Source organism: the organism of the source record quoted next, unplaced genomic scaffold, assembly GCF_019419815.1.
Source record: "Pyrus x bretschneideri cultivar Hongxiangsu unplaced genomic scaffold, Pyrus_bretschneideri_v1 Contig15, whole genome shotgun sequence".
NCBI classification, from domain to species: Eukaryota; Viridiplantae; Streptophyta; class Magnoliopsida; order Rosales; family Rosaceae; genus Pyrus; species Pyrus x bretschneideri.
In genome coordinates, this window is record NW_025999446.1 from 1,776,253 (window position 1) to 1,801,757 (window position 25,505).

At 36.2% G+C, this 25,505-nt stretch overlaps 1 protein-coding gene and 1 long non-coding RNA gene across 3 annotated transcripts; both read right to left on the reverse strand.

Annotated features, from left to right (window-relative positions):
- Positions 1-10,911: 10,911 nt before the first annotated feature.
- LOC125475621 lies at positions 10,912-17,385 on the reverse strand. Its single transcript, XR_007256944.1, has 2 exons — positions 17,047-17,385; positions 10,912-11,036 (listed from the first exon to the last, which is right to left on the reverse strand). It is a non-coding gene; the product is annotated as an uncharacterized LOC125475621 (long non-coding RNA).
- A 5,207-nt stretch (positions 17,386-22,592) lies between these two features.
- Positions 22,593-25,090, reverse strand: LOC103959547 (patatin-like protein 2). 2 transcript variants are annotated; one of them, XM_009371901.2, is made up of 7 exons: positions 24,902-25,090; positions 24,344-24,525; positions 24,051-24,240; positions 23,722-23,883; positions 23,301-23,603; positions 23,014-23,186; positions 22,593-22,927 (listed from the first exon to the last, which is right to left on the reverse strand). In XM_009371901.2, the coding sequence occupies exons 1-7, from the start codon at positions 25,031-25,033 to the stop codon at positions 22,849-22,851; spliced, it is 1,221 nt and encodes a 406-aa protein (XP_009370176.1). In that variant the 5' UTR covers positions 25,034-25,090; the 3' UTR covers positions 22,593-22,848. The 2 variants fall into 2 exon arrangements, with proteins under 2 accessions (XP_009370176.1, XP_048436532.1); XM_048580575.1 differs by having other exon boundaries at positions 24,344-24,473; positions 24,902-25,038.
- Between the last annotated feature and the right edge of the window lie 415 nt (positions 25,091-25,505).

Sequence of the window (25,505 nt, forward strand, 5' to 3'; positions counted from 1 at the left end):
ATGTGATGTAATAACTTCTTCATTAAGAAATACAAAGATATCAGATTTCCCTCTTCTTTCTCTCTCTCTTCGAATCCTCTATTTCTCTCTCTAAGATACATATTCAAGAACTATCAGATTGATTAGCTATGGTTACCATGCACATGGTTTAAAGAGATTTTCTATAATAGAATCTATATTATATAAGCAGAAGTTTAATTACCAAGATAGAACAATTTAACACACTTAACACCTTATAAGAACCTGTTCATTAGTCTCATTTTTGCAAGACTTTCCAAATTCTCCTTGGTGGAAACATCACCTAGTATCTACCAAGATTATGTTTTGTATCCTTATTTCAGCCATTCCATTTAATAACTAGGCTGAATAACATATTAACAATGAATACACACACACACACACACACACACACACACACACACACTACTACAAAAGAGGCTATCTTTGGCGGTGTAAAAACCGAAAATAAAACCCAATTATTGTAGGATTTTTGGTAAAATCCGACATAAAGTCGTGCAATGTCGGATAGGTGAAGCGACATCATTGCCACCGTCACCAAAAGGGTATTGATGTCGGTTAGTCCCTTTAATGCGCCACCAAGAAGCAAAGTAATATAAAATAAAAAAGAACAACGTCGCTTAAAAGCGACCTCCAACATTACGTCGGTTAGAAGCGACGTTAATTTCTGACATGATGGCGGTTCTAAGTGATGTCAAGCAATAATTAAAGAATTAAAATATCAAACCTATTGTCGATCCTAACCGACATCAACAGTTAAAATAATAAATTAATCAAACCTACCGTCGGTTCGAACCGACATTACCTAACATCTCGATACATAAAATATTTCTTGTGTTGTCGTCCATAAGCGACACCAAATATTTTAGTAATAAAAAAAATAAAAAATAAATAATAATAATAATAATAAAATTTATATAAAAAATAATTCCCAACATATTTTAGGCCAAAGCAAACCATTTTATATCACACATAACATACAAAAACTCATCCACCATAACAAACTTGACTGGTTTATCAATATAATACGTTTTTTTTAAATTTATTCCTATACTCTTTATGTGCATGCTCTGCAATCTTAAGCGTCATGTGGTGGATCATCGACATTTTTACTATATCTTCTTCTTGAAAAATAACATTGTCCTAAATTCATCAAAAAAATCCAAGCTAATTAATTATTATTATAATCATTGACTTATTCCACAATCTTCAAGTAAAAATATTTATACCTTTATTCTATTCCAAAACACTTCCTTGTCTTCTTCCTTGATCAAACGCCAATCTCTCACCATTGGAATATTTCTGTAATCTCTAACCTTTGCCGCTACATGTCTAGAAAATGCACTAGAATTATCACTAATGCATTCTCCAGATGAATCAAATGAACAAGGCTGTTCTTTCCAACTAGGAATTGAGGGTCCGCATCTCCGTTGAGTTGATCCTTACAAATACAGAAAAGACAGTTAAAACCCAAGAAACAAAAAATAAATTTTCAATTTAAGCATAATACTAGTTAGACTACAAAGCAGAAACAGAAATTAATAATCATAATGATTTAAAAATGAACCACCCTCTAACTCTTCCCCTTCGAATTGGAGTTTCTCATAATGTTGATCTCCAAAATGTTGATCTATAGCACAAGTTTCTGGAAGGAGAAGGAGAAAAACTGAAACGGGGGAAGAAAGAGACGCACAAGGAAGATGGAGCACAGATGAAATGGGGATGGAGAAGAAGAAAGACAGAAATGATGGCACAAATGAAATGGGGAAGAAGGGTTTTAAATATGGATACTGAGTTAGAGTCGGTTAAAACCGACATTGACTGCATGACGTCGAAATAAACGTCACTAGCGTCGAAATAAATTAAGCTTGGCATCGATTGAAGCTGACACCAACTTCTGACAGACTTTACTGAAGTTCAGGCGGCGTTGATGCGTTACGAATGTGACACATAAATTAAACCCTATTTGTGACAATTGTAGTAATGATGTAAGTAGGGATCGTTCTAACTGGGGATCAACTAGGGGTGCTAAACACTTGACTCAAATAAATAAAACTAATCTTTAAACACTTAATTCACTTAACGAAAACTCAAAAAAAGTCCACAAGACTCCAAAGACTTAAAAACACAAAATAAGATAGATTAAGATTAAACAAAATATGGGGGGATTGAGGTTTTGACGAAATTAGACTAAAATGCACATATTGTAATTAAAGGCAAAATGTAAATATGAATGTGATGAAAATATGGATGAATGCTAGCTAGAAGGTTCTTCTCCACACATGTTACACTTGCATACAAGATGATTTTCGGTTTGTCTTTCGATGAATTATGAAACTCAACACCCCGGGTTAATTAGGTCCGCTTAAATTAACCGTCAAGTTTTCCTTAAGTTAATGAATTGGATGATTGCATGCGACAACCCAAAGCATTCCCCACAAGTTCCCTACATGAATTGCATAATAGAGATACAAGCAAGAATCATTAAGCATCATGAAAACTATAAGTATTGACGAGGCATTTGTTACTATGAATTGCATGAAACTTATGCCAAGAATTTACTTAACGCGATTGTTTATAAGCAACCTCCACTACTTGTGAATATAAGTTCATAACTATTAGGTGAAACTCACTTATATTCTAGCGTCATATTCATGCATGAAAATTAAGCGTGCACTCTCAATAAACATACATAAATAGGTTATCAATCAAACAGTTAAACAAATTTAATCCACAACTCATGAACTTCCAACCAAAGGTAATCAATTCATATTGCAAGCGTAAACATGGTTTCGAATTACCCCCTAGCTAATGGGGGGTTTAGTTCCTCATACGTACAAAACAAAGATAAGTAAATTTAAGCATTGAAATCAAGGAAAAGAAAACACCTAAAAATTTCAACAACTCAAACTTGAATTGTATGAACGTTTAGGCCATTCTCCTCCTCTTTGTTGTGGCACAAAGTCTAAGGATAGGTTTTGGGTTGGTGTTTGTATGGAGGAATGGTTGGATAGTGTTTTGGAGGGTTGGGGAGTGGTGGAAATGGAAGAGAAGAATACTGGAAATGGAATGGGGAGGCACGGCAATGAAGTTTCAGGATGTGTTTTTGTTGTTGTTGTTGTGGTAATGGAGGTGTGGAATGAATGATAATTGAATTGGGAAGGCATGTGGCTGCCAACTAGGGTGAATGATTGAAGTGGGAATGGAAGAATGTGGCTGCTATGATGAATACATGTGGCTAAAATGAAAGGGAAATGCAAACCCAACACACGGCAAGGGATGTGTTGGTGTGTGTATGGGAATTTCTGGTTCTAAGGCTTTGTTTGATTGGGCTAGGCCCTTTGTTTTATGTCCTAAAGTGCATACAAGGCTTCAATTTCGTCCAACACTTTGGCTCCAAGCATAAGCTATCCATTCTAAGCCCAATTTTGCTCCAAAATGCTCCAAATTGCACCTTTTTGCTTCCTTAGCCATATGAACCTAGAAACACACGAAAATGGCATAAAGGACTAAAATGACTAAAGAAACACAACGTAAATGCATGAGAACAAGCTAATTAAGTCGCATAAATATGCTCCTATCAGGCGTCGGTTTAATGAAAATTGGTGTCGTTTATAACCGACAATAGATTCTGACAGACTTTATTGAAATACACAAAGCATCGGTTAAAAACGATAGCACATCTGACACACTAACTGCGGACTGACAGTCCCCTTCCCAAGTAACTAATTGAATTTCTCTTCCCAAGTCACTTTACGTCACTTTTAACCAACACTACTCACATGGTGTTGAATTAAGAGATGCAAGCAGGAAAATTCCCTCCTAAGTATTTCAAATAATCCGACCAATGGCGTTGGATAAAAGCGACAGAAAACTATTTTGAAAAAAAAATGTTTAACCCAAAGAAAAAAATTAACCTGCGTTTTTTTTTTTTAAATGTTACCTCATATAATATTTTAAGATTTTAATAACTAAAATATGTAATAAAAAACAAAAATATAATTTTATGATAAAATATCATCAGATACGAATTGAAACATAGTCTAATTAATATCACCACATACGGTAATGATTCATGAAAATGAGTCTCTTCCATGCCAACCCTTGTATGGAAAATTTCATTGTCAAGTATCGGATCATCCAAATTAGGTATGGCATAAACATCAATATGAATACAATGACCCTATATGAATACAATGAATGAACTGAATCTTCAATTTTAAAATATTTACATTAGTGGATACCACAAAATCTTATGTTATACTTAATGAAAGTATGAATAAACTCTTAAGTATTAGTGAACTAGTGTTTTGATGGGATACACATTCTACAAAACTAGTTTCAATGATCCAACTGTCAAACATATTTGTATATACTTCGAGATCGTATATGCCAAAAATTGCAAAAAACAAACATTCAGAGATCAAGTAACTGGACAAAACTTTTCGACGGTTATAAAATGAAAAATCACGATCTAAAAGTTATTTTAACTCTGATTTTGATTATTTTTTATAGCTACACTCTTTGATCCTATATGGATACAATGAATGAGTTCGATCTTCAATTTAAAATATTTACACTAGTGGATACCACAAAATCTTATGTTATACTTAATGAAAATATAAATAAACTCTAAGTGTTAGTGGATCTATTGTTTTGATAGGATATGCATCCTACGAAACTAATTTCAACGATCTAATCATCAAACTTTTTTGTGTTACACCCCACCCCCAATTATTTTGTAAATTTCATATTTTCCCCCAAAAAGTTTTTGAAAATTTCTTTTTGGTCCCTTATCTTAATCTAATCCGGACCCCTTATCTTGATTTCTCTTCTCTCCCACACTGCCACGTGGCAAACACCCAACTCCCATTCTCTTTCTGGAAAGACGATCAAAAGGGTTTAGAACTTACCATCGTGATTGGAATTCGAGAAAATACTTCGAAGCTCATACTCCATACCGGAGCTCGGTAACTCTTTCGCCTTCGTCGAGTTTCAATGATGCCAAAAGGGAGCTCAAGGATGGTGGTGTTGTTTGTTGGTGAGAAAAGCCCCTGGAGGGGACTGAGATGGAGAGAGCCGAGAGGGAGTGAGAGTTAAGGAAGGGTGAGACAGAGAGTGACAGAGAGACAACAAGAGTGAGAGAGACATGCAGATCGAGAAACTCGTCACTGGTTGAAAACTAACCCCTTTGTACTTGCTTTGGACGTCAAAACCAAGAAAAATCAGTTTGGGGATACTTTCTCAGTTTTCCAGCGAGCACCGCCCCTTTCGAGGTAGTTTCCGGCCAAACCACGGGGAATTGGCCGGCATGCAAGGTATCAATCTCTTTGTCTCGTCGAGTACTACAACTTTCCTTTTTGTTTCACCCAATTTCGTTGAGTATTGAAGAAGTTATATTCATTTGTATCTTACCCAGTTTTCGACGGACACCCGTGGCTTCCAGGCCGTTTTCCGGCCAACTCCGGTCACAATGACGGGAACCAAGGGTATATTTCGATTCGTTACCTTCGGGGCTTCAATTTGGTATATTGAATGACATGTTTTGGTTGAGTTTTGAGCTCCATTAGAGCTTGGGAATTCTCCGGCGGAAATCCGGCCTTCTCCTTCCTTGGAATCCGGTGACCCACCAAACCTAAGGCCTTTGGGCCTTTCCTGCTGAGCCCAAACCAAACCCATTTCCTTTTTATTTTAATTTTAGTTAAATTATTTTAAACCAAATAGGGCCCTTTGGGCCATTTTCTGTTAAGGGCTTGAGCCCGATCCCCCTAAACCCTTTCAAAACAAGCCTTTGGGCCTTGGGAAAACTAGGGCCTTCGGCCCGTGTAGCAAAACCCTAAATCCTTGGGCTTTAGGACCTAAGCCCTAATCCAAATCCAAACCCTAAGCCCAAGACCCTTTGACCCGGTTTAACTATTTGACCCGTTGACTCCGTCAACAGTCAACGTTGACTTTGACTGGTCAACGGTCAACGTTGACTTTTTGTTGACTTTTTTGGGTTTTCGTCCGAGACCTTCCCAGGCTAATTTTGATGTCCTGAACCTGTTTCTGATGTCTGTTTTTTCAAAATAAGTCATTTGGGTAGAGTTTGCCTATATGTACCCTTTATGTGCTCAAGGGCAATTAATTGCGGCGTTTTCGTCTTTGCTAATTGCGTGGCTCTTCGGCAGCTGAGTAATGTGAGTGGACCCTTTCTAAAATTACATGATTTCATAGTTTAATTGCATAAATGAAAAGCATGCCTTACGAGTTTATGGATTGATTTTATGTTAAGCATGTTTATTGAAACGTTGATATATCGTATTTTCTATAAAAACCATGAACTGGTAGACTATCTGATGGATGACGATAGGATGCTAGAACATGTTTTAGAAACCCCTTTTTATAGTATAGACGATGGATGACTTTATACTATGAAGTGGTTATTTTTTAGAGGTGTAACTATTTGTGCGTACCTAGTGGACACTATGCCACCTGGGGTGAGGATCTGGTGTTGGCAGTTAGGCCGGGAGAAATAATCCTTAGCTACAGGCTAAGGGACACGGAGCAGGCATTGGGCCGGGAGTTGGTAATCTCTGGCTACGGGCGCAGAGACCACGGTGCTGGCAATAGGGCTGTGAGTTATATTTATTCAGTGATCTTACTTGTAGCACACCACACTTACGAGACAATTTGTGAGACGATTGATATTTTGATTTCCGCGATGTTTTTCGGCGATATGTCTTTTGAGATGTTTTTGGCATGCTAGGGTTTTCAGTAAACCTATCACTTATTATGCTAGAAGTTTTCATTATTAAAACTTGGGGGTTAGTATGTTCACAACTGTTTTCGTATTATGTATGTATATAAACTTGGTCCATTCACCTTTGTTTTGCGCCCCCATTCAAGTCTTAGAATCGAGGCATACAATCCCGACGTCAAGGCACTTCAACATCGGCATCTTCGAGCCGTCTCGATGTAGGACCCACTCCTTTATTCATTCAATTTTATATTATTTCTTTTAGTGTTCTAATTAACTGTATACTCTGAACACATTCCTAAATTGTTAATTCATTGTATTTCAATTCATAACCCTTATTTATTTCTTATTCTTAGCTTTTGTATCAATTAATGGCTTTCGTCATCCTCGAGTGTCAGCCAGCACGTGTCTATCTTAGTATTCGGGCAATATCAGGGTTAGGGCATGTCATTTTGTATATGCTTCGAGATCTCATATGTCAAAAATCACAAAAACAAACATTCGAAGATCAAGTAATGGTACAAAACCTTTTGACAGTTATAAACGAAAAATCACGATTTAACAATTATTTTAACTCCGATTTTGATGATTTTTTACAGCTACACTCCTTTATCCTATATGAATACAATGAACTAATTTGATCGTTAATTTAAAATATATATACAAGTGTATACCACAAAATATTATGCCATAGTTAATGAAAGTATGAATAAACTCTTAAGTGTTAGTGAATTTATTGTTTTCATGGGATACTCATTCTACGAAACTAGTTTCAACGATCCAACCATCAAACATGTTTGTATATACTTCGAGATTGTATATGCCAAAAATTGCAAAAAAACAAACATTCAGAGATCAAGTAACGGGACAAAACTTTTCGACGGTTATAAAACAAAAAATCACGATTTAATGGTTATTTTAACTCCAATTTTGATTATTTTTTATAGCTACACTCTTTGATCCTATATGAATACAATGAATAAATTCGATCTTCAATTTAAAATATTTACATTAGTAGATACCACAAAATCTTATGTTATACTTAAAGAAAGTATAAATAAACTCTAAGTATTAGTGAATCTATCGTTTTGATGGAATACGCATTTTACGAAACTAATTTCAACGATCCAACTGTCAAACTTGTTTGTATATGCTTTGAGATCGCATACGCCAAAAATCGTAAAAACAAACATTCAGAGATCAAGTTACGGGACAAAACTTTTTTACGGTTATAAACGAAAAATCACGACTTAACGATTATTTTAACTCCGATTTTGATGATTTTTTACAGCTACACTCTTGACCCTATATGAATACAATGAATGAATTCGATCTTCAATTTAAAATATTTACACTAGTGAACTTAATGAAAGTATGAATAAACTCTTAAGTGTTAGTGAATCTATTGTTTTGATGGGATACGCATTCTACGAAATTAGTTTCAATGATACAACCGTCAAACATGTTTGTATATACTTCGAGATCGCATACACCAAAAATTGTAAAAAACAAACATTCAGAGATCAAGTAATGGGACAAAACTTTTCAACGGTTATAAATGAAAAGTCACGATTTAACGGTTATTTTAACTCCAATTTTGATGATTTATTATTGCTACACTCATTGATCCTATATGAATACAGTGAACTATTTTGATCGTCAATTTATAATATTTACACAAGTGGATACCATAAAATCTTATGTCATGATTATCGATCAAAATTGAGGATTTTGTAAAAGGAATAATATGCAAGTTTTGAGTTCCATTGGCAAGGTTTAAACTTTTGAGAAAGGCTTCACATCCTTGAAAACAAAAACTCTTTCATTTTGCATATCCTTGCACATTTAACATTTTGTAATAGAGTAGTAGTGTATAGATGCTTGTTTATTAGACTCTTATTTTCGAGTGTAGAAGTAGTACTTAAACGACAAATGTGTTTTAATGTTTTGAAGTAATATTTATGTGGCAATGTGTGGTATGTGCAAATTTAAGAAAAAAAAATATTTTTGTTAACGGGTCGCCTGTTAAAGACCCGTTAAGATAATGGGTGAGACACGACACGACCCGTTAAGATAACATGAGTTACGCGAAAACGGTAGACACGACCCGTTTGCTAGGCCTAATTGCGTGGCACCTCATAAACTCATCCTTAAGAAAGATGCAAGAGAGGAAGAAGAAAACACGGGGGAAGACCATCAATATGTCACTTACAACCGACATCGGGTTTCAAAATATTAAAAAAAATAAAATCTATGTCGCTCAAAACCGACGCAGGCTTTAAAATATTTAAAAACAATAATTAATGTCGGCTAGAAGCGACCCCAATACTTTATGTCGCTTAAAAGCGATACTATTTTTTTGAAAAGCGACACCATTATTTAAAAATTATTAAAATGTATGTCGGTTATAAGCGACATAAAATGTTTACGTCGGTTAAAAGCAACATAGACAGTTTATGATGCTTACAGGCAACAGTAAATCCGACGTCATGTTCAGTAAGTGTCGCAAATGTCTTGTCCGTCACTATATTATATTAAAGCAACATCATCCAGTGACACAATAAGTCAATTTTGTAGTAGTGACACACACATATGACGGTTCAGCAATCGATACCTGAACTCCATGGTAGGTAATTTCTATTCAGATGCCGGGCTTAGAAAACTGCACACGTACGAAGATCGATCGATATCTGCACTTGCTTGAGTTAGTTACTTGCTTGAGTTAATACATCTACTAATGGGATAGAAAGAGAACGACAAGGTAATTACCCAAATACTCCCCATAGGGCCGGCCCTCAGGTGTGCGACTGCACAGGACTTCCGACTTTTTAGGGCCTCTAAATTTTAATCCTCTTTTGTAAAGGTTTAGATATCCGTCAAACGCGGGAATGTCAAACGAAATTGTGCTCGGCAAATTTGCCAATTGTTGTTTTTTACTCCCATCTCTCATGGGTTCGAAACCCTGCACGCCTTCATCTTTGTTTATTTTGTTTTTATTTTCCTATTGTGGTAATAAGGGTCTCTTCTGCCATATTGGGCATGTATGGGGGTTCAAATTATTTTGGGGCCTTTTAGAAGATAATAATGAGGTAGATTTTTTTGTTCTTCTTTTTAAATAATATGTCGTTTAATTTGATTCATTAATCTCCACATGGCGTATTTTATTGGTGCATGTTGCTAACATGATGACATGTTAATGGTAAATGGGACGGAATTTAATAGCATGGATTGGTTTAAAAAAAATTGAGGTATTTAATTTATTAAGAAATAAGTTTAGAAATCGATTCGAAACAAGGTTATAGTTCAAAGGTAAAATGATAATTTACTCTACTCTTAATTACTCTAATTTAATGGACGGTGATTAATTTGTAAAGAAGCAGACACATTGTCCTACCTACTAACATTTTAATTTTTTTTATATACAAAGTTGTATTTTAGACTAGGCCCGAAATCTTGCACGGGGCCTCCTAAACATCCGAGCGACCCCGACCCCCTATATTGGCTTCTGCTTCATTTGCACTATGCATACTTATCATCCAATTCATAAATCCCATTTGTAATCGAATTTTCGCAAGCCATGCCGTTAATTTGTTAGAAGGCCACTACTATCAAACATTGGTGAATGAAAAGTTCGGAAAGGCACCGAATTTCATTAGTTTGCTTAGAAGGGTGTCCTATAGGATGTTTTGTCGTAGTACTGTGATCATGAAATATACGCTTTACAAAAACTGAGATTTACAAAGTTGGTACTGATCACTTTTCTCCTAAATAATTTATCATCCATAGATGATGAGCACCACTGTAGTTGGTAGAGAACAAGAAATAAAAATATGGGTGTGTGTGTTGGTACTCTACCAACTCAATTCAATTACTTTTCTCAGTTTCTCCTCATCTGTAATAAAATTTGTGGAAAATCTAACAAGGGTTTCTTTCTTAAACTAAGTTACTATAAAAAATAAAAAAACATCAATGAGAGCAATAAACAGACTGTCAACAGGTTGCATTCATAGACTATCCACTGTTATATAATTTTGCAATCAAGGGAATCAGAAAAGGTGGTTGAGTGTACCTTCTGTAAAGATTGAAGAACACAAAGGTTTTACAGTAAAGCTTTGAAGAAATGAAGAACACAGAGAAGGATGAATCTCAGAAAATGCAGAGAGAAAGAGATCTTTTCTTATTGATCAAGTTACTTACAATACAAGAGAGAATCGGTTTTATATGAGTTATTACAAAGCTTGCTCACTAAGGTACAGTAAAAGACAACTTGTCTAACAACCTCGTGTTAGAACCAATCAAACGTTAGGTATATATTATACAACAATTTGCACAGTTTTATTTCAAATGGTAAAACTCAACAACAAACACAATATATTAAAACATAAACACTTAGTGTAATTATATATAGAATCACAAATCACTGACTTGTTCTTTGACGATAGAGGCTTGCAGAGCAATCTCCTAAGACAGAAACTCGTCCCTACACTAGTGCAGCAGTTCGATGGACGTCTATCTTGCAGGATACAACTATCTAATCCAAGTTCTTGCACTCGAACTTGGATTCTTGGCGAATTGGTTGTGTGGTTCTCAGCCAAAAATGAAGGAATGAATCTGGAAAAACTTAATATCCGTTTCTGATTTTTATTGCCATATATATAATGGCATAAGTTGAACTTCTCCAACCGTTCATCCTTATCAGTTTTTGTAAAAAGAAAACCGAATGCAACTGTTCACTAAAACTGATCGTAACTGTTAAAAAACTGAATCCAAAAAATCAAAAACGTAACTTGTGTTTTTCGTCCATCCGAGCCCAAGAGCCCCAAGGCCCAAGGCCCATCTTTGACATTTAATATATACACCCAAACTCTCCAATTCTAAGGCCCAAGGTCCATGGCTTTGGCCCAATTCTTTTCAAACTATAAGTGAATGAACTCACTTATAAAGACTTAATAAGAAAGATGGTTGGGCGATGTGGGACTCCAAGTCCCACAGAAAACACAAGTTCCAACAATACCCCACATTTTCTATTCAAACTTTAGCAATACCCCACATTTGAATTGAAAAATAAGATGCTAGCTACATTAGTAAAGTACTTCCAGAGAACTTAGATATGATACGCATCGGGATAGGTGTCTTTTGGACTTGAACCTTCTCTAGTGAGTACTTATCGGTTTTACCTAATGATGCAGTGAATTTACTATCTTGAACTGATCATTCTTTGTAGTAAAATCGAAACAATAAGTATCACACATATCACATCTGAACACACGTCAATTCATACGGTTGAGTTCATTTTGTTCCTGAACATATCCTGATTTCATGAGACCTTTAGAGAATTGTAGCCCTACCACTTCTCAAAGATGCGACCCCACATCAATCTCATATAGGTAATGCTAATAAAGAATATCCTGTTCTATTCATCTTAATCATAAGATATTAGCATTATTAAGAATAGTTATTCACCCTTTTCGTCTAACAGGCAACACACTGTTTTCCATCATAAGAATGAGTAATGATTGTGTGTTTCTTACTTTGAGTTTCCCTCAACTAGTTTGCCTATTGAACCTAGACCATGGGATCTCCAATTAGCTAGGTTAGGTTTCCGTCAAGTTATAACTCATTGAGTTGGCTTTAAATCCATTCCCCTCGATGTAAATGCCACTTGATCCTTGGATAGGCCTTTTGTCAAAGGATCGGCAATATTCTCTTTAGATTTAATATAATCAATGGAAATAGTTCCATTCTTGAGTAGTTGTCTAATGGTTTTATGTCGTCGCCTTATATGTCTCGACTTCCCATTATATTCAGCGTTTTTGGCTCGACCTTGTGCAGCCATGCTGTCACAATGTATACATATTGCAGTCACAGGCTTGGGCCAGAATGGAATATCTTCCAGAAAATGTTTAAGCCATTCAGCTTCATCAGCAGCTGTATCTAAAGCTATAAACTCTGATTCCATTGTCGAACGTGCTATACATGTTTGCTTGGATGATTTCCATGACACAGCTGCTCCACCAAGTGTAAATACATATCCACTTGTGGATTTACTGTCTGTGCTCCCTGAAATCCAATTTGCATCACTATATCCTTCTAATACTGGGGGATATTGAGTGTAATGCAAACCATAGTTTAGTGTATGCTTTAAATATCTTAATACCCTTATTAAAGCATTCCAATGATCTCTTCCAGGATTACTTGAATACCTACTTAGTCGGCTTATTGAATAAGCAAGATCAGGTCTTGTACAATTCATAATGTACATCAAGCAACCTATAACTTGGGTATACTCCAATTGAGATACGCTTTCTTCTTCGTTTTTAGTAAGTTTATGAATGGGATCAAAAGGAGTTACTGCAAGTTTACAATCATAATGTCCAAACCTTCTTAGAACCTTTTTCCACATAATGTGATTGAGTTAGGACATATCCATCTGAATTCCTTAGAATTCGAACTCCAAGAATTACATCAGCTAATCCCATATCTTTCATGTCAAAACTGGAATTGAGCATTTTCTTTGTGGAGTTAATCACATCTTTGTTTGTTCCCATTATAAGCATGTCATCAACATATAGACATACAATAACACAAGCATTTTTCGTTTTCTTAACATAAATGCATTTATCACTTTCATTGATTACAAATCCATTCGTAATCATATTATGATCAAATTTTTCATGCCATTGCTTAGGCGCTTGTTTGAGTCCATATAATGACTTAATCAACTTACAAACTTTCTTTTCTTGACCTTTGACAATGAAACCTTCAGGTTGATCCATATATATTTCTTCGTCTAATTCACCATTTAGAAATGCAGTCTTGACATCCATTTGATGTATCTCAAGATTGTACACAGACGCTATAGCCATTAATAACCTTATTGATGCTATTCTAGCTACTGGTGAATAAGTGTCAAAATAGTCAAGTCCTTCTTTTTGACGATACCCTTTGGCAACTAAATGAGCCTTATACTTGTCTATGGTACCATCCGGTCTCAATTTCCTCTTGAAAATCCATTTGTGTCCTATTGGTTTATTTCCAGGAGGCAAATTAACCAATTCCCATGTATTATTTTGCATGATGGATTCTATTTCACTTTGAATAGCTTCTTTCCAATAAGGTGCTTCAGACGATTCTAATGCAGCCTTATAAGTTTGAGGCTCTTCTTCGGTCACAAAAGTGAGGAAATCAGGACCAAAATCCTTTGCAATTTTTGCTATTTTACTCTTTCGTGGTTCCAAATCTTGGATTTGAACTCTCGAAGTTGAGGCATGATTATCGTCATCATTTCTTGTAGTAACCTCATGTACTCTTTTGTTCAAAACATATGACCTATCTTTGTAAGGAAAAATTTCCTCAAAGAACTCAACTTCTGCAGATTCAAGTATAGTGTTTATATGAATGTCTGCAATTTCAGATTTATGAACCAAAAATCTATATGCCGAACTATTATAGGCATGACCAATAAAGATACAATCCACTGTTTTTGGTCCAAGTTTTTGTCTCTTCGGAAGAGGCACTTGAACTTTTGCAAGACAACCCCACACTTTCAAGGTTTTATATGTAGGTAACCTACCTTTCCAGATTTCATAAGGAGATTGATTAGTCTTCTTATGTGGAATTCGGTTCAAAATCGTATTTGCAGCAAGGAGTGCCTCACCCCATAAATTATGTGGTGCACCAGAACTGTTCAACATGGAATTAATCATATCCTTCAATGTACGATTTTTCCGTTCAGCCACTCCATTTTGTTGAGGAGTATATGGTGCTGTTGTTTGATGTATTATTCCATGTGTTGAACAAAATTCTGCAAAGTCATTAGATTCGTATTCACCACCTCTATCCGATCTTAAGACCTTTATTCTTTTGTCTAGTTGATTTTCGACTTCGGCTTTAAATGCCTTAAACATGTTTAAAGCTTCATCTTTACTATGAATCAAATAGACATAACAATACTTGCTGCAATCATCAACGAAGGAAATATAATAGTTCTTTCCTCCACGAGTTGGTGTGGATTTGAAATCACAAAGATCACTATGGATTAAACCAAGTATTTCGTTGGATTTTTCCACTGATTTATATGAGTGTCTTGCATATTTAGATTCTGTGCATATCTCACATTTAGATACTTTGTTCATGGAACATTTTGGCAATAGGCCTAAGTTAACCATTCTTTGAAGAGAACGAAAATTAACATGACCTAATCTTGCATGCCATAATGTAGAGGACTCAATCAAGTAAGCAGAAGAAGCACTTGGCTTGTTATTATTATTCATAGCATTAACAGAAAGTACATTCATTTTGAAGAGCCCCTCAGCCAGGTAGCCCTTTCCCACATACATCCCACCTTTGGTGATTACAAACTTGTCAGATTCAAACACAATTTTGAAACCTTTGTTACTCAGAAGTGATCCAGAAATCAGGTTCTTACGAATATCTGGAACATGCAGAACATTGGTAAGTGAAAGCTCTTTTCCGGAAGTGAGTTTGAGCGTCACGTTTCCCTTCCTTGCAACGGCAGACGCAGTTGCATTTCCCATGTACAGATTTTCTCCACCATCAACAGATTGGTAAGTAACAAATAAATTTCGATCAGCACACACATGCCTTGTTGCTCCTGTATCGACAAACCAGTGATTTGAATTAGTCAATAAATTGACTTCAGAGACAACAGCAACAAATGTGTCTTCTGCAACATTTGCTTGATTGGAACTTCCAGAATTCTGATCCTTCTTATGGCGGCAGTCCTTTGCCCTATGACCTGTCTTTCCACAAACCCAGCAACCTCCCTTGATTTTCTTGAAGGTTTTCCCTTTCACAGCAGTCATTGCTTTCTTTGCAACATCCTTGCCTTTGTTTTTCTGATGGTGCCTTGCCTTGTGTGAGTCACCTCCTTCCACAACATTGGCCTTTGCCTCCAGCGATGAGACATCATACTTCTCATTTTTTCGATGATCCTCCTCCACACGCAGTTTGAGAATCAACTGATCCATGCTCATGTCTTCAGTTAGATGCTTCAGATAAATCTTGAAGTCCTTCCAATTTGAAGGCAGTTTCTCTATGATAGAGCCAACCACAAAACCTTCTTTCAGACCAAGGTTTTCTTCATCTAACTCATGAACAATCACTTGGAGTTCTTCAACTTGCTTGACAACAGACTTGGTGTCACTCATCTTGTAATTCAGAAATTTTCCAATTACAAACTTCTTGGAACTTGCCACTTCAGACTTGTACTTCTTATCCAGAGACTCCCACAGATCTTTCGCTGTCTTATATGATGAATAAACATCATACAGAGAGTCATCTAGAGCATTCAGAATGTAGTTCCTGCATAGAAATTCACTGTGAGTCCAGGCCTCTATAGCCTGCAGAATTTCGGCAGGAATGTCTCCCTCTTCTGGTGCTTTGGGGGACTCAGAAGTAATCACATGACTCAAGTTCAGAGTTGTTAAGTAGAACAACATCTTCTGTTGCCAACGTTTGAAATCAACTCCCTTGAACTTCTCAGGTTTCTCAACATGTTGCTTGACGACACCAACATTTGATTGATCCATAGATTCTGTCTTAGATTGTTAGAACCAATCAAACGTTAAGTATATATTATACAACAATTTGCACAGTTTTATTTCAAATGGTAAAACTCAACAACAAACACAATATATTAAAACATAAACACTTAGTGTAATTATATATAGAATCACAAATCACTGACTTGTTCTTTGACGATAGAGGTTTGCAGAGCAATTTCCTAAGACAGAAACTCGTCCCTACACTAGTGCAGCAGTTCGATGGACGTCTATCTTGCAGGATACAACTATCTAATCCAAGTTCTTGCACTCGAACTTGGATTCTTGGCGAATTGGTTGTGTGGTTCTCAGCCAAAAATGAAGGAATGAATCTGGAAAAACTTAATTTCTGATTTTTATTGCCATATATATAATGGCATAAGTTGAACTTCTCCAACCGTTCATCCTTATCAGTTTTTGTAAAAAGAAAACCGAATGCAACTGTTCACTAAAACTGATCGTAACTGTTAAAAAACTGAATCCAAAAAATCAAAAACGTAACTTGTGTTTTTCGTCCATCCGAGCCCAAGAGCCCCAAGGCCCAAGGCCCATCTTTGACATTTAATATATACACCCAAACTCTCCAATTCTAAGGCCCAAGGTCCATGGCTTTGGCCCAATTCTTTTCAAACTATAAGTGAGTGAACTCACTTATAAAGACTTAATAAGAAAGATGGTTGGGCGATGTGGGACTCCAAGTCCCACAGAAAACACAAGTTCCAACACCTCGTTAATCTAATGACAAGTGGCATCTTTTGAGCCTTTGATTTCATCACTCTTACACCTTCAAAATCAAACTATCGTTTTGCCTTGCATTATTGCATTATTCCACTATGAAGCTCCCAAAATGTCGAATTTGTGAAGATGGAAGAAACGTAACAGCTAGATGACCAAAATTGCGAGACTGCATTGTTCTGCTTAACAACTCACATTAATTAACACAAGGACCTACGAAGTCTATCATACTGATATGGAAGAGATCTTTAATAGAATGATCACAATGAGAAATTCATTCTCAGTGCACAGTAAGATTAAGAGAGAAGAGAATGAAATGCAATCATGACACGTCCCAATTATTCCGATATTTCTCGAATACCAGGATAGGCATGTGCTAGCCAACACTGAGGATGACGAAAGTCATTTATTGAATGCAAATGCTGAGAAAAATGAATAAATAAGACTTATAAATTTAAGGGTAAATTACACAAAACTACCTCAACTATTGGTCTCACGACACTATCATACCTCATCTTTTAAAACTGACAATGTCATACCTCATATTTAGATTTGATCCAATGTTATACATTCTGTCAGCTTGGCGTGAATTTTTCAATTAAATGCTGACGTGGCTTGATCCGGGACCCACCTTCTATTAAAAAAAAATAATAAAATATTATTAAAAACTACAAAAAAATCATTAAATATTTTTTAAATATTAAAATAATAAAGAAAAGTTAAAAAAAAAAAAAAAAACCCCATCCCCACCTTCTCTCTCTTCTCCCCAATCTTCATCTTCTTCCCCCTTCCTGCAACCCAGAAAAAAGAACAAAAAAGAAAAAAAAAACCAATTTGTCTTCCCCCCGCACCCACCCTCAGTTTGTCTTCCCCCCTCCCACACCCCCCCCCCCAACCCCCTCTTCTCCCCGCATCCACCCTTGCACCCACCCTCTGCACCCAACCTCACACCCACCCTCTTCCCTCCACACCCATTCCCCCCATTTTCTCTGCGCCTAGGTTCTACACCCCCGTTAATCGGCCTGGCGAAGGTTTCCCGATTCCACCTCAATGGGATTTGAGTTTTTTTTTGAGTTTTTTTTTTTTTTTTTGGGTTGCAGGTAGTGGGTGCGAGGGTGGGTGCGGAGGGTAAGGAAGACGGGAGGGGGAAAGAAAGAAAGGGGGGGGGTCGAGGAAGATGAAGATGGGTTTTTTTTTCTTTTTCTTTTCTGGGTTGTAGGTTGGGCTCAGGTGGGGGAGAATAGGGGGTTAAGGGGTTGGGGGGGGGGGGGAGGGGGAAGACAAATTGAGGGTGGGTGCGGGGGGAAGACAAATTGATTTTTTATTTATTTTTCTTCTTTTTTCTGGGTTGCAGGAAGGGGGAAGAATATGAAGATAGGGGAGAAGAAAGAGAAAGGTGGGGGGAAGGGGACGAACTGAGGGTTTTGACTTTTGATTTTTTATTTTATATATATATATATATATATAACTTTTCTTTATTATTTCAATATTTAAAAAATATTAAATGATTTTTTTTTTTAGTTTTTAATAATATTTTATTAATTTTTTAATAGAAAATGGGTCTCGGATCAAACCACGTCAGTATTTAACTGAGAAATTCACACCAAGCTAATGGAAGGTATAATGTTGGACCAAATTCTAAAGATGAGGTATGACATTGTCAATTTTAAAAGATGAAATATGATAGTGTCGTGAGACCCATATTTGAGGTAGTTTTTTGTCATTTACCCTAAATTTAATTATGAACAATAAGCATTAAAGGAACATGTTCAGAGTATACAACTAACTAGAATACCAAAGGAAATAATATACAATTGAATGAATAAAAGAATGGGTCCTCCGCTGAGAAGACTCGAAGATGCCAATGCAGAAGTACTTTAACGCCGGGATTGTATGCCTCAATTCTAAGTTCTGAAAGGGGCACAAAACAAACATGAGTGGACCAAGTTGATATATATATAGTAAAACAGTTATCAACGTACTAACCCCCAGGTTTTATGAAACCACATATATATCATGATAAACATAGGTTTTTCGAAACCTTGCATGCCGTGCAATGTCTCAAATCATAACTTGTATATATAATAATCATTAGTGAATGTCCAATAACCCTCAAGCCCCATGCCGGCTCCCCGTCTCTGAGCAAACAGTCAGAGGAAAATACACTCCAGGCCGTATGCCAACTCCCATTCCCTGTGCTAATAGCTAGAGGAAACACACTTCAAGCCCTATGCCAACACCAAACTGTCGCCCGGGACGGACCGAAAACTATCCCTACGCCCCGTAGCGGAATAAGGACCACTAGGTAAGTACAAAACTATTGAACATACATATATTGAAAAACAACTTCATAGTATAAAGTCATCCATCATCTATACTATAAAGAGGTGTTCTAAACATGTTCTAAATATCATATCATCATCCATCGGATATTCTATAAGAACAAGGGTTATAGGAAAAATAGTAATAATTCAAACTAGCCTCAGTAAGCATGTTATCTTATAAAACGTTTCATAAAACATAGTCATCAAATCATGCTTTTCATGTATGCATTTCTACTATTAAAACATGTATTTTTTAAGGAGTCTACTCACAGATACTTAGCCGCCGAAGAGCCACACAACTAGCGGAGACAGAACGCCACAATTAATTGTCTCTACGCACATAAAGGGTACAGTTAGTTAAACTCTACTCAAACGATTGAATTTGGAAAAACAGACTTCAAAAACAGGTCCAAGACATCGAAATTAGCCCATGAGAGGTTCGAACGAAAACCCAAAAAGTCAATGGTCAAAATCAACATTGACCAATCAAAGTCAAAGTCAACTTTGATCAACGGTCAAACATGGTCAAAGTCAACGGGTCTAGGCTTAGGTAGATCCGAGTTGGGCTTGAGCTTTGGGCTTGGGTCCAAAGGGTTTTAGGCTTAAGGCCCGGCCCAAAGGAAAAAAAGGGTTTAGGGTTTTAAGATAAATGAAAATAATAAGGTTATTGGGTTTAGGCTTCAAGGGGTTAATACGCTAGAGGGCCTAGGGTTTGGGCTTAAATGCAAAGGCCCGAAGGCCTACTCCTACACGGCCCTAAGGCCTTAGCCTTTAAGGGTTTTGGGTTTGGTCCTAACTAGCCTTAGGCTGAAGGCTTGGCCTAATAGCCATTTGGGTTTTTATAAAATGAAATAAATAAATATAAATAGATTAAAGGATTTGGATTGGGTTTAAAAGGATAACGGGCCTAAAGCCCGAGTTCTAAAGAGCTTGGGTTAGTAAAGAGGGCCGATGCTAAAGGCCCAAAGGCCTGGTGTGGTTGTTGCTCGTTGTAGCTAACCGTAGAAGAATACCGAAATTTGAGGTTTTTTCGTCGGAAAACTGAGCCAACTTTAAACATTTATAACTTTGTCAAACCTCAACGAAATCAAGTGAGACAAAAATGAAGGTTGTAGTACTCGACGAGACAAAGAGAATGGTACATCGCACGACGTCTAACGCGCTATGGTTTGGCCGGAAAACGCCTCGAAAGCCTCGGAGGTTGCTGGAAACTGGGTAAAATTCAAATTGATATAACTTCTTCAATACTAAACGAAATTGGGTGACTTAAAAAGGAAAGTTGTACTACTCAACGGGATGAAGAGATTGATATGGATGTGTGTATATATGTATGGGTGCGTGTGTGTGTTCTTGTCGGAAAGAAGAGCATCGAGAGGGAGAGAGATAGAACTGAGACAAAGAGAGCTTGGGGAGAAGGAGAGAAGAGAGAGAAGGTGAAAGGCTTGGACCCGAGGAACAACAAACAAAAGGTGGGCCCCTTGGGCACACAACAATTTTAAAAGAGAAATATCTAGCCCAAGATGCAAATTTCACGTAAATACCTCTTTTGTTCCGATAAAATCGGGACAGAATGTTACAAATCAAGTATCAGCAATGGAGCTAATAAGATATCAGAAAAAAGATAGAAATGTAAACACAAAATTGTAAGTGATATATATAGCTTAGTTGTAACCGTGGTTTCTTGTAGACCTAGCCATTCGGTAATTCAACCAGCCCTTTTTTTTTATTAAAGCATCTAATTGTTTGTATACAGACTTTAACAACTTATCGACACATGAGCCGTTATCAGTATTCTTGAGGCTCTTGCGTACATGATATAAACATGAAGAGTTCTTCGTGGTAGCTGCATATCCTGCACATGCAATATTGACCTGTAAATATTCATGACCACTAGTGGTCAAAGTAGTAGTACCTCAATTGGTCTTACACATGGCCCCAAAAGCCAATTCAACAATCAGCTTGACAGATAGGACGACATGTAATAGATGGTTTTATCCAAACAGATTTTATATTTATTTTTTAAAATGAGATGATTCAAACCTCTTCATCTGCAAGTTTGCAACAATTTGAAATCTAATTAAAAGAAATTATCCATCAGATGTATTGTTTTATATTAGCAACCATTGAAATCTAAACCCCATCGCACAATCAAGATTCAATTCGGTGTTGAAGAAGAAAACAATGAATCACCCTCTCGCGATTGAATTAGGACTTTCATCTCCTTATTATTATTATTATTTTATTTTTTTTCACATTCACAAGAATTGAAATCAACCTAATGTCCAGTACGTTGTGAAAGGGGGAGAGAACTTTTAAACTACTCTAACCTACGGAAAGAGAAATTTAAATTTGAGTCTAAAAGTGTATGCACACTGCATAGTTTTGGAAATATTATTTTCTACTAAAATCCACACACACAAACTATATATATTATGACAATTTTCGGCTCCATACATGTAGGGAGCCATGCATCCTTCCTCGAATGAAAATGTGGCAACATTTTATTGTATAAATTTCATAATCGAGATTGTTTTTTTTTTTTATTTATCATTGTCTAAAGATCATCTCTAAAAAAATTTATTCAATTTAAAAGCTATTTAGTCATCATAAGTGTCGGATAAATCTAAAAACGATCTTTAAATAATGATAATTAAGAATGGATGCGATTATGACTTTTGTATAATAAAATAAGGAACAGCTTGATGTAAATAGAAATTGGATTATTTCAATAAAATAGAATAATGGAGAGACGTTCAATAAAGGTTATTTGTTGTTGCGTATCACCAAAATTGAGGTATTTGATTTTTGAATTTGTTCAAGTTAATGTAGCTTTGATTATGTCAGTTTTGGGACGATATAACACATATATCGTTCGAGTTAATTGTAGCTTTGGTTTCTCATGTCAATAAACTACAATTATCATCGTAATCATGCTATTTTTTTCCACTTCACGATAATCCATATCTTTTAGGTCTGGGTTCTGCCACACAATAAGAGTAGATTTGCACCGAATTAAGGATAATAGAAACAGCTGTATGTGAGAGTTGAGAAATCAATCCAAAATCTCATCATTTCACTCTGCATATTCAGTTTAATAACCTCAAAATATATACATAATGCTGCCTGAATAGGATGGCTGCTTCTTGTAATTGTATATTTTAATCCTCTTGCATACCCCATGATGAAGAACTGTGCAGGACTGTAATATCGTGATTTTAAAATGAAAGCTTAATTTTATTGAGGATCCAACAACCAACAAATTAACAAAAGAATGAATATATCAATGACAGAGAGATCTATGATATCCTAGCAGGGATTTAATCGAACACAAACAAATATTAAAAGATGGAGTATATGGTAGCCATTTGCCCCCATACCCTTGAACTATCCATAATTTATTACAATTTACATTTCAAAACAGTATAATTTAAAGAATAATGACTTGTCATCGTCTTAGGGTAACAATTAATCAGTAAGTATTTTCAGCATGCCCGTTGGTTGACCCTACTTGGCGCCTCCTCTTCTCTTCCGACAGTAGTTTAGCAAACCTGAAAATTATAGTAATTAAGTTACAATTTTTCACTAATCACCAATTACATATAAAAATCTTTTGGTTTAATGATAAATATTTTACCTTATAAGAGCCTCTGCATTTGTCTCATGCTTAGTAGCCTCAAACCTGCCACTGTCTAAATTAACCCGAGAAACTGGTTTTTTCAATAGCCCTTCACCAACTTTCACAAGATTGGTCAAATTCTTCTTTGTGGCTCTATCCACAGAAGTTATTGTCCCAATAAGGGTATCATCCTACGTTTGGTATCATAAATGATATCAGTTTTTTGTGTCTAAACAACATTATTCTAAAAAAGTTATACTAATGAATCTATGGATAAAATGCATTTCGGATGACGAGTTCAGTACCTGAATTCTAAGATAATTTTCTTCAGAATGAAGGGCTTGGAAAGCTGAAGAAAGGTGAAGATCAACCATATCGGCGCTTGCTTGACTGAATACATTAATGATTGGGGTGGAGCCACCGCTGGTTAACCAATTCAACAGGCCCCATTTCGCTGCAGAGCGTGCATGGTATTTCATTTCAGCTTTTGATGAACCAGTTCCTAATGATATCACTAGAAATCTCCCATAGTCCATAGGTTTTATAGGAAAGACATCTGGATTCGCCTTCCTTATTTCAGTTGTAACTTCACTAACAGCAAGAGAAGTCTGCAAGGACAAAATGTTTTAAGTGTTTTAAGTTTTTTTTTATAATCCTGAAGTTTGCTTTTAAAATCAATGGTATAAATTGACAATCTGGTAATATAACTCCTCCTATCGCATATACCGGATTATTTGCGGCCACGCCGCCATCTATAAGGTTGAATTCCCTAGTTCTACCTGCAGCGTTCTTGGTTTCAAAATAATGAGCTGGAAGATAAGTTGGTGCCGCTGAGGTTCCAATGCATATGTCAGAGAGTAAGGCATCGTATGATGGCTTCTTTTTCACCTGCCAACAAAAATAAGCACATCATATTATATTACAACATATATGAGTAATTTGCTTAAATAATTTTTAGACATGAACAACTTTTACAATATTTTGACGTATAGAATATTCTGGACAATACTGAAATTTTTTGAATTAGTTAATATACTAGAAAGATGGTAAATTACCTTAAAGCTGGAGAAGATAGCTGGCTGGAGATTCTTGATGTCAAATGTGGGAATTACAACATTAGTCAATGTGTCGTGTAGTTTTTTGTTACCCAGCCTTTCCCTAATCAAGCGATGCAAATACTTGCCATTGTATTTTGGTCCTGCTAGAGCCTTGATAATCTTTGTCGTATAAGGAAAAATTGGCCAACTGTCGTTTAAACCATTAGAGCAAAAATTATTATGAATATCCAAAATATAAAAAATTAATTAAGTGGACATAATTAACATGTAATTAATTAAGCATGCATTACGTCTTTTGGGGGAAGATTTTAGGACATTGATTTAAGTAGAAGTCTATAATATCTTTGGCAGCGAACAGTGGGCGGTTATTCTCGTTTGGGGCTGCGAGCATAGCAGTCACAAGACCACCTGTGCTTGTTCCTGCAATCACATCAAAATAGTCAGCGATCCTTGCATCTTCACCATCCAGCTTCTGCAGTACCACCAATGACATTAATCTTGTTAGTACTTAATTGGGAAAATAAATCACTTAACACAGATGATAAAGTACTTGTCTATACTATTATTAAGAAAATCCTTATTGTCAACTTTTTTTCCTATTTTACCCTATTTTTTATGCACACTATTGACAAAAGGGAGGGTAAAATAGTAATTTTGTACATTTTGACAAAATGACAATCATATCTCTATCTTTCTATTTTTCCCTCACTTTTGATACACAATATTTACATGAGGAAGACAAAACAGTAATTATATAATATTACTATGCACTTATTAAAAGAAATTGTTCGCACACACACAAAATGTGTGCTCTCTGCTAGTATATTTTGACAGAAAGTCTTATATACCTGAAGTTCAGATTCGAGGAAAGCAAGAATGGTTGCCGGAAGGAGGCCTCTTATTCCGCCCCCATCGATACTGAGAATTGTGACTATCTTTCCAAATACTGTGGGGGGCTCTACTCTACCGTTTCTTTCCATCAGAGCAGTAAGAGAGAGAGAGAGAGAGAGAGAGAGAGAGAGAGAGAGAGAGAGAGAGAGAGAGAGAGAGAGATTTCTGAGTTATGCTTTGAGAGTAGTAGTCTTGGTATTTATAACGCCAGCTTTCGCACGTGCATGCGTGTTTCTGCATGATAACCCATCTTCCGTGAAATATGCATGCAACCTTCCCTTAGATAAATTTCCAACGTGTAGATAATAACCCATGCTGAATTGCTCAGCCGGTCCTTCAGAAATTAGGCGAATTAATTAATTATAGCTGTATTTAATTGACTATTTTAAATGTAGAAGTCGGGCTGATGATTAATTCTAGTCTTAATAGTATCCAAACGTAACACAACAATCCGCCAAGCTCCCATATACGATTAGAGAGAGGACCGACTCCACAAGAATTGTAGAGGAATTTCCACACAAAACTTCGTAGCTAATTCACGAGACTTTTTGCTTATGATCC